At 46.7% G+C, this 10680-nt stretch overlaps 1 protein-coding gene across 1 annotated transcript; it reads left to right on the forward strand.

Moving 5' to 3' along the window:
- The first annotated feature begins 317 nt into the window (after nucleotides 1-317).
- LOC126355697 (cuticle protein 18.7-like) lies at nucleotides 318-5759 on the forward strand. The gene is made up of 2 exons (XM_050006065.1): nucleotides 318-379; nucleotides 5265-5759. The coding sequence occupies exons 1-2, from the start codon at nucleotides 368-370 to the stop codon at nucleotides 5757-5759; spliced, it is 507 nt and encodes a 168-aa protein (XP_049862022.1). The 5' UTR covers nucleotides 318-367.
- The last annotated feature ends 4921 nt before the right edge of the window (nucleotides 5760-10680 follow it).

Genomic DNA, 10680 nt, shown 5'->3' on the forward strand with positions numbered 1-10680 from the left:
TTTGTCAGGTGCTGCCGGAGTCCAGTAAGTCAAGTCCGCACTGTGTATTGTAAGACACGCGCTGAGTTTCAAAACGTTCTGCATTGTGCGGCCGCCACTGGTGTCAGACAACTGTAAAGGCGGCAAGTGCCTGGCCATAGGCAGCCGAGGCGGCCGGCCGGACAGTACGCTAGTCAGTCGCCTGCATAGATTAGAGCACACGCCCGTGGAGGACGCAGCGGAGGCCGACAACACTACTTTCACGAGGGTCCGCTCGTGGTGCCGCCTCGACGCTTAGGCCTATATAAACGCCCCCTGTGGCCACTTAGAGCACAGCACAGCACAGAAGCACAACCATCGAGACGCGTGCAGCAGCGGTAGCGCAGCCATGAAGTGCCTGGTGAGTACCTCCCGGCGTCCATTTCCCATACACCTCTGTCGTGCGTTATGAGACGACGGTGTAACAGTGCAGACGACTGCTCATTTATCGTCACACACAACTAGCTAGACGGAAAGCAAACATTTTGTTTTGGGGTTGTTCCTGTTCGTATCCAACATGTAACTGAGAATTCTAAAGCTGATTTTTCTGAGATTAAATGCAGGCAGTTATCCTGTATATTGATGACTACACACTATCTGCATTCTAAAATTGTAACTAGAATCAAATGTAGCTAGATGCTCTTAAGTAGATCAAATACATATAGGGTACGACGTTAGTGCTATTTCAGTCGCATCTCTCAAATTTTATTTATTTATTTCTTCCAGCTCGTGCTTCGGTAGCTCAGATGGTAGAGCACTTGCCCGCGAAAGGCAAAGGTCCCGAGTTCGAGTCTAGGTCGGGCACACAGTTTTAATCTACCAGGAAGTTTCATATCAGCGCACACTCCGCTGCAGAGTGAAAATCTCATTCTGGAAACATCCCCCAGGCTCTGGCTAAGCTATGTCTCCGCAATATCCTTTCTTTCAGGAGTGCTAGTTCTGCATGGTTCGCAGGAGAGAGCTTCTGTAAAGTTTGGAAGCTAGGAGACGAGGTACTGGCAGAAGTAAAGCTGTGATTACCGGGCGTGAGTCGTGCTTGGGTAGCTCAGTTGGTAGAGCACTTGCCTGCGAAAGGCAAAGGTCCCGAGTTCGAGTCTCGGTCAGGCGCACAGTTTTAATCTGCCAGGATGTTTCATATGAGCGCACACTCCGCTGTAGATTGAAGATTTCATTCTGTTTCCCGTAAATGTTCGATGGCATTCACTTCGTTCGGTCAAGGTCGCCAAATCATTCACTCGAATTATCCAGGATGTTCTTCAAACCAATCGAGGACAATTGTAGCCCGGTGACATGGTGCATTTTGATCCAAAAAAATTCGATCATCGTTTGGGAACATTAAGCGCAGGAGTGGCTGCAAGTGGTCTACAAACATCCGAACATAACTAATTTCAATCAATGGTCGTTCATTTGGACCATAAAACTCCTTCAATTGCATGTAAACACAGGCGGCAGTATCATGGAGCCATCACTAGCTTGCACAGTGCCTGCTGACAACTAGGGCACATGGGTTCACGGGGTCTGCGCCACACTCCAATCCTGCTGTCAGTTCTTCCCAACTTAACTCGGAACTCAACTGACCAGGCCGCAGTCTTCCAGCCTTCTAATACCCTAGTGGTATGGCCACGAGCCCTAGAGAGGTGCTGTAGGCGATGTCGTGCAGTTAGCAAAGGCACTCACGTCGGTCGTCCGCTGCCGTAGCCCATCAACGCCTAATATTCCGCACTGTCTTAACGGATACCTTCATCGTACTTCCCAACTTGGTTTCTGTGGTCATTTCACGCAGTGCTGCTTGTCTGTCCGCACTGACAACTCTACGCAATCGTCGCTGTTCTTGGCCGTTTGTGAAGGCTGCCGGCCACTGCTGTGTCCCGTGGTGAGAGGTAATGCCTGAAATTTGATATCTCGATGCACTGTCACCGTGGGGATCTCAGAATATTGAACTGCCTAACAGTTACCGAAATAGGATGTCCCACACATCCATCTCCAACTACCATTTCGCCTTAAAATTCTGTTAATTTCCTACGTGTGGCCATAATCATATTGGAAGCCTTTTCAAATGAATCATCTGAGTACAGATCCCACTCCGCCAATGCACTGCCTTTTATACCTTCTGTACGTGATAATAACGCCACCTGTAAACGAGCACATCGCTATCCCATAACATTTGTCAGCTCAGTGTACGTTTGATCTCTGTGAAAGGAAAGGTACTGAAAACTGTAATCAAATGTTGCAATGAATTATTAATGAAAACATTTATAGAGTCGGAATGTAAAGGTAAAAGTCTTACGTATCTGTTACCAACAACTGAGTGACGCTTAACTTCCACTAGCTTCTCACAGTTTCCGTATCATCGGTGGTACGCAATTTTTTCTATGGTAAGTAAATTACTTCTGAAATCGACTAAAATATGAATGATAGGAAATATTATCATTTCATTAGTGTAACCACGCACTTCAGGATTGAACTAAACCGTATGTCTCTCTGAATGGAGAAAAATTTCTGGGATATCAAGCTGGGTAACTTGAGATAAAATGCAAGCGCTTTCTACAGCTTTCATCACTACTGTTCTCACTAGCTAAATCATTTTCAATGCAGGGATAGGCAAGGTGTCTGCCTTGTATGCGAGTAACAGCAGGATCCAGAAAGTTCCAGAGGTAAACCGAATTAACCCAAACATGAGGAGGTGAGCTAAACGGCCTGCCATGGTTGAAGTGGCTCTGAGCACTATGGGACTCAACTGCTGTGGTCATTAGTCCCCTAGAACTTAGAACTACTTAAACCTAACTAACCTAAGGACATCACACACATCCATGCCCGAAGCAGGATTCGAACCTGCGACCGTAGCAGTCCCACGGTTCCGGACTGCGCGCCTAGAACCGCGAGACCACCGCGGCCAAACGGCCTGCCATATTTCTGGTCAACCGTAGGTGCAATGATTTTACAAACAACTTTCTGTACAGGACAATCACAGCATAGAAACATGGCGAATAATAATAACAACACTCAATAAACAATCAGGTTGTTATAAAAACTATAACAGTTGAAACGTCAAGAATGGTGAAGTGTTTCCAAAATCCGCATAGCTGTATGAAGGGGATTTATTTGCAACTACTGATTTCACGTCAGTAGAGATGCCTTTTCAAGTTTACACGCTCCGTACATTTTAACAAGCAACTTGCCGCTGTACTCAGTTTCATAATGGCAAACAAACAATGTTCGATAAAAACAATACCAATCGCCATTGTATAGGTTTATTGTTAGTAAACCAGTTTGGATGTTACACTACGTCATCTTCAGGCCTGGTTGCCTAGAAATAAACCTGTGCAGCGGTGAGTTGTATTGTTTTTATTGAACATTGAACGGCCGTAGTCCCATACTCCACCAGAAGATGGAGTTACATTCACCCACCAATGTGATTTGACTGTTAACGAGGAGAACTTCCCCAAAGCTGGGAATCCGTAATTGTCCATTTACATCATGGAAATATACGTCTTACAAATCTGAAGAAGCGTCTGTGCTGACGTAAAATTCGTAGTTGCCGATAGGTCACCCTCCTGTAGCGATGCATGTTCTGGAAGAAATTCATCATTCAAGGCGTTTACATTGTCACTCTGAGGAGCAAAAACATTATGACCTTATGCTTAATAGCTTGTTTTTCCGTCTTTGGAATGAAATACGACAATGATTCTGCGAATCAGGAATACGATATTTTGTCGGTAGCTTTGTGCAGATATGTGGCACTAGATGTCTATGCACATTACATGTAATTCGCATAAATAACTTGCTGATGAATTGCGTACGCGGTTATGGCGATGGATAGCGACCCACATAGGTTCCAAAGGATTTACGACCGGCGAATATGGTCGCCGAGACACCAGTGTGAGTTCACGATAATGTTTCTCAAAGCACTGTAGCACGGTTCTGGCTCCGAGATGCGGACAATTATACTGCTGAAAGATAACATCTCCGTCACGGATGACATCAAGCATGAAAGGATGCAGCTATCAGCGTGTCCTCGATTGCTACACAGGTTTCATGCAAGCGCAGAAGAATGATTCCCGTAGTACAATACTGCTCTGATTAGCCTGCAAATTTGGAGACGCTGTTCACCACGATGACGGCGCTTGTGGAGACAACAATCGACCTACTGTAAAACAAATGCGATTCACCCGTAGAGCTGTCGCGTTTCCATTGATCGACAGTCTAATCCCGGTGAACCCGTGCCCGCTGCAGTTTAGTGGTGTAGTTAGGTCAACGCTGAACACACAAGGGTGGTCCGCTGTGGAGCTATATGTTCGACAACGTGCAACGAAGGGTGTGCTCCGAAACACTTGTGCGTGCACCAGCAACGTCCTCTTTCGGCAGAGATACCACAGATCACCGTCTATCCTACAGAGCATACAAGCCTCCGAGAGTGGAATACAAGGGAGAACCGTTAGAGATACTCAGGGTACCCTTCGCCACACACCGTCGGGTGGCTTGCGGAGTGTGGGTGCAGATGGGTGTAGATGTAGAACCCCGCGTTCTACGCAGAGTCGCGGACTTCAACCATTTACCGTCTAGTGGTAGTTTCACTGTGCTTCTATCTCGTTCCGAAGGTGCTCACGACAGTAGCACATCAACATTCGACCAGCTTTGCCATTTTCGAGGTACCTGTTTAAGAATAATGTGCCCTTTGTCGGAGACGTTTATGTGAATGGATTTCCCCATTTGAAGCCATATCTTCGTTAGGGTGACAAGCCGTCCGTGTCTGCTCATCTTACACACTTCTGTTACAGCGCCACTAGGCGGCATCCGACGTCGCCGTGGTGATAATGTCCTGGCTGACGAATATATAATTTTTGTGATAATTTGAATGATTGTTGAGTACTGAGTGTTGTTATTGTTATTCACAATGATCTAAGCTTACAGGAGGAGGCAACACATTCGGAACTGCCACTCCAAATGTCAAGTCCTTTCTTCTGTCTCCTTCCAATGTCCAATGTGCGCAGTAATGGAATCTTCGGACGAACTTGGCCTATCCCAACAGTCAGAAGCTTAAGCCTGTGGATTATAACATTGACACTTGAAAGTTTCAGAATTTTATCTCGATCGATGTGGTCTGCAAAAAATTTTCTCCAACTAACCATCAAGACTCAGATGAATCTGTGAACGTAGATTTGAGCTGATGGGGAGTACAACCGAGAGTCGTTATCTAAGCAGTTGATGGTGGTAATCAGAGAAGAGTGACCATTAAATCCTTGCAGATCGTCCTGAGTGCCCTCATGACCGTGGCTCTGGCCAAGCCGGGTTACCTGGGAGTAGGGATCGCCGCCCCTGCCGTCGCTGCTGCCGCCCCCGTGCTCGCCGGCCCTGGCGTCGCCGTCCAGCCCGCCCCCGTCCTGGTGGGCGGCATCCACCCCGGCCTGGCGGCCTACGGCCCGGCCAACATCGTCGTCGGGCCCGGCGGCTACAACCTGGACACCCCTGACGTGGCCGCCGCCAGATCCGCCCACCTGACGGCCGTCGCCCAGACGAGGGCGCGCGACGCCGCCATCAACGGGGCGGCGCTGGCCGCCGCGGCTGCTGCGGCATACGCCGCCCCTGCAGCCGTGGTCGCCGCCCCCGCGGTGGCTGCCGTCGCCGCCCCCGCCGTCGCAGCCGTTGGCCCAGCTGTCGCGCCTTCCGTGGCTGCCCTCGCCCCCGGCCTCCTGGGAGCGCCCGGAGCTCTGGCTGCCGCCAAGGCTGCCTACCACGGCTGAAACGATCACCTCTTCGTCGTTGCCATGGCGGTCCCGTAGCACAGTGAATGGAGTAAGCATCGTGCTATAGGACAGGCAGAGAGAAAAAAAAACTGAAAATGTTCTGCAGAAAAATTGAATAAAAGATTGTTACAGAAATTTCCTACATGTTTTCTTAGGCTCTTTTCTAGCTTCAGTTACTATGGCAACCATTTGCTTTGTTTTTATTTTTACACATATAGTCCCCTAGGACCAAATTGAGGAGAAAAGCATCTCCATGGTCATGGAATGTGTCAGTATATGAAATTATTTGACTAGTCGCTCTAATGAAGTTGGCGAGTGTCAGCAATATATCTCGTGGTCTTATCGTGGCGTGTTTTTCTTCTGCCGTTAGGTCAGATGATAGAAACGCCACTTGAACGCTTAGAGTAGCAGGTTGACGGTGACCAACTTAAAACTTGATTAATTTTCACACACATTTATTAAAATAATAACAAGCATAAAAATTACTTTACTTGGTTCTGGCTGCTATTTACAATTGACAATCTGAAGTTCCTTTGGTATTGGTATGTTAATCTTATTCTCACATATATCTCGGATACTTGACAAAAGTGTCTATCATGATTAATAAAATTCTTTTCCGGGCTATTATGCCGTGGTCTGATGGATTTCGCATTGTAATCCGACGTTTCGTCCCCATCTGCGGAGGACATCTTCAAGGGGGTTCGTGGCTTCTGTTAACTTCCGAAACACACACTGTCTCACTACTGACTGCAGCAAATTTTTGTTTTCGCGTGCTCCCGCGCATAGGCGTGACGTCACATGTTTTGAATACGCGAGCGCAATTGGCCGTTGTCTGTTGCCGCCGTCCGCTGTTGCTATCATCCCATGGCGGAAGACTCGTACACATCTTCTTCAGCACCGGCATCCAGATGTCATTCAATTTTACGCCCTCCTCCTTCCTATTAAAATTAATACGTCGGATTACAATGCGAAATCCATCAGACCACGGCATAATAGCCCGGAAAAGAATTTTATTAATCATGACAGTTCCGGCCGTGAAAGTTTACATTTTACAAAAAGTGTCTATACATATATCTTCATAGCTATGTACAGAAATATGGAAATCTTATTAGGCGCAGATTGAAACTTGACTGTAGACTGGTACAGACTAATGCAGATTGGTACAGACTAATACAGTCTGGTACAGACTGGTGCAGACGAATGCAGACTGGCTAATCGGAGGTCTGTACACTCGTTATAATACATCGCTCGTTCATGTATCACGGCGCGAGTATTATCCGCGAGGAGAAAAAGTTATACATTAACGGCAATCTCATTGGCTGCGTTACATATTAATACAAGGATCGGAGGAAGCAGAATTCGGTCCTTCTCTATGGCAGCGCCATCTCGTAGTGCGGAGACGGACGAGCGCTGCGCCTGCGCTGTTGTGCTTAGCGGGGCGCGCTCTAGTGGGAAAGTTGTGTACGCGCTGAATACATTGAACTATGTACACAACAGAACACCCAAAAAGAAAAGAAAAGACATAAGACTATGTAATTAAATGCAGTCAACAATATAACAGAGGAATCAATTTAAATTTTAAGGAACTTCTCGACAGAATAGAAGGATGTGAGGAACCTTTTCAGTTTCGACTCGAAAGCGCGTGGATTACTACTAAGATTTTTGTATTCTTGTGGAAGATTATTGAAAATGGATGCAGTAGTGTACTACACTCTTTGAAGTTCTGCCTAGTTTTTGGAGCGCCTCCTTTTCTTTTCTCCCAGTAACTCACAGAAAAAACTTAACACAAGCTCTAATAAAAAAAGAAAATTATTCTAGCGTTACTGAGGATGAGGAACCGGGGAATATGAATCACCCAGAAGCTTCACTTTAAGTTTGCATTTATTGCAACACAACCTATTGAAACCCCAACAATTATGTGTTGCAATTGGTTAGGTAAGTCACAGCTATACTGACAACAATTTACACAAACATGTTAAATTCCACAAAAATTATCGAATAAACGGTTAAACAGGAGAATAACTTGGTTCAGATATGACTGGAACACATTATACCACTGAAACACTATTCGACGAGATAAATAGTAGAACACAGAGACCTAAGCAAATTCACGTATTACAGGAAACCGGATCAGTTATTTTAATTTGAAAGCGATATTTGCGTGGGCTTACTTAGACACTAAATAAGGCAGGATAAATGTAGCACCCATTAAAGGGGGCATATACATTAAATCATGGAAATAGCATAATAAATTTAAAGATACGATAAATATATATAAACAGGCTTCTAACACAAGTCTGCTTCACCCTGAACAATTCAGCATATAAAAGGGGTTACAAATTATTCCTAAATGCATCATTTTATGATCACATTGGCCATGTAAAACCAACTTAATAAACTCGGCCACAGTGAGTTACTCTGTAGAGCCACATAAAACTATGATAAGATCAAAGGGATACTAATGGACCAGCGCTGGCCTAAAGCTAGCTTGAGGAATTCATACTCTCCCAAAGGATGAAGCAGGTAAAGAAAGGGTAAGATTGACCTCCACAAGGTGCTAAACTCATTAATTGAAGCGATTTGCTGAAGAACCAACAGGTCGCGATAGAAGTCGTAACAGCCACCAGGAGCCGGGCAACTGTAAATTACAGGCATTCACACTTCCAGAGTAGGGGCAGAAAATACAAGTACTTGTAGTCACTAAAGAAATAAGAAGACTGGAATGAACAGGATAAAATTACTATTAATTAACCTAAGTAATGAATTAGATGTACCCCATACGATTGTTGTGAGTGCTGAGGCACTTAAGAAACCAGTAATATGACATAAGGCGGACTTGACCAGAACCCCAAAAAGGAGAACATCGCATGTCAAAACCGCACTTCGTATGTGGAACACGTTTTACATAATTTAAAGTATAAAGTAGTCATTTAACTAATTAACTAAAATCGCACAGAAAACTGGTTAAACAAGTCAGACAACTGCTAATTTAAGTCACATTTATTTTGGTTGCCTGACGTGCGTCGTTAGTTATATGGGACGTCCTGGTTATCGATTCAAACAAACCCAGGACTCAATCACAAGGCAACAAGAATTCATTTCTAATACATTGGGCTGAATATTAACATAGAAATGAACCTCAACAGCACACAGTGGAAAAAACGGAAGAGAATACTAAAGCATCTGATAGGAACAGTCAACAATAGTCACAACGAATAAATTCGGCAATATGGCCGGGTTACTGAATCAGCGTTTTAGCGAAATGTGAATGTCGACCACCGCTGAATAAAGTGTATGATAGGACTTTCTTTGATTGATGCACACTCCGACGAATAGCTACCGGTACCGAGAGAATAGTTACCGGTACCGAGACACAGTCTTGCTTCCACACCGGCAAAATAGAGGAAACAGAACTGATACAATCTCCATAACGTCTTGAATCAGACACGACTATTACGTCCCGAAGCCAGTAAACTTGTCGAGGCCACGTCCACACTAGGTAAGGAGTTTCGACAACGGTCGCAGTACTCACGACCACTCCCGACATTCCCGTCACCCCCTGTTGCCTGCTGGGCGTACTACGAGAAACCGCTCTGTACAGAGCACCCGACGTCCCCTTGGAATCGATAGTAAGCAAACGATGGTGCGCGGCGGGAACTGAAATTAACACTGCAAGCGACATTAAGAGAAAGAGGAATGGAACAATGAGTAACGCACAGTTCAGCATTAACTGAGTGAAAGCTGCTAATTCTTGGGAGTGAGCTTATACTGTCAAGAAGAAATGACATTAAAGAATACATATACGCTCCTGGAAATGGAAATAAGAACACCGTGAATTCATTGTCCCAGGAAGGGGAAACTTTATTGACACATTCCTGGGGTCAGATACATCACATGATCACACTGACAGAACCACAGGCACATAGACACAGGCAACAGAGCATGCACAATGTCGGCACTAGTACAGTGTATAGCCACCTTTCGCAGCAATGCAGGCTGCTATTCTCCCATGGAGACGATCGTAGACATGCTGGATGTAGTCCTGTGGAACGGCTTGCCATGCCATTTCCACCTGGCGCCTCAGTTGGACCAGCGTTCGTGCTGAACGTGCAGACCGCGTGAGACGACGCTTCATCCAGTCCCAAACATGCTCAATGGGGGACAGATCCGGAGATCTTGCTGGCCAGGTTAGTTGACTTACACCTTCTAGAGCACGTTGGGTGACAAGGGATACATGCGGACGTGCATTGTCCTGTTGGAACAGCTAGTTCCCTTGCCGGTCTAGGAATGGTAGAACGATGGGTTCGATGACGGTTTGGATGTACCGTGCACTATTCAGTGTCCCCTCGACGATCACCAGAGGGGTACGGCCAGTGTAGGAGATCGCTCCCCACACCATGATGCCGGGTGTTGGCCCTGTGTGCCTCGGTCGTATGCAGTCCTGATTGTGGCGCTCACCTGCACGGCGCCAAACATGCATACGACCATCATTGGCACCAAGGCAGAAGCGACTCTCATCGCTGAAGACGACACGTCTCCATTCGTCCCTCCATTCACGCCTGTCGCGACACCACTGGAGGCGGGCTGCACGATGTTGGGGTGTGAGCGGTAGACGGCCTAACGGTGTGCGGGACCGTAGCCCAGCTTCATGGAGACGGTTGCGAATGATCCTCGCCTATACCCCAGGAGCAACAGTGTCCTAATTTGCTGGGAAGTGAGGGTGCGGTCCCCTACGGCACTGCGTAGGATCCTACGGTCTTGGCGTGCATCCGTGCGTCGCTGAGGTCCGGTCCCAGGTCGAGGGGCACGTGCACCTTCCGCCGACCACTGGCGACAACATCGATGTTCTGTGGAGACCTCACGCCCCACGTGTTGAGCAATTCGGCGGTACGTCCACCCGGCCTCCCGCATGCTCACT

The sequence above is a fragment of the Schistocerca gregaria genome, chromosome 3 (assembly GCF_023897955.1).
Source record: "Schistocerca gregaria isolate iqSchGreg1 chromosome 3, iqSchGreg1.2, whole genome shotgun sequence".
Taxonomy (NCBI): Eukaryota; Metazoa; Arthropoda; class Insecta; order Orthoptera; family Acrididae; genus Schistocerca; species Schistocerca gregaria.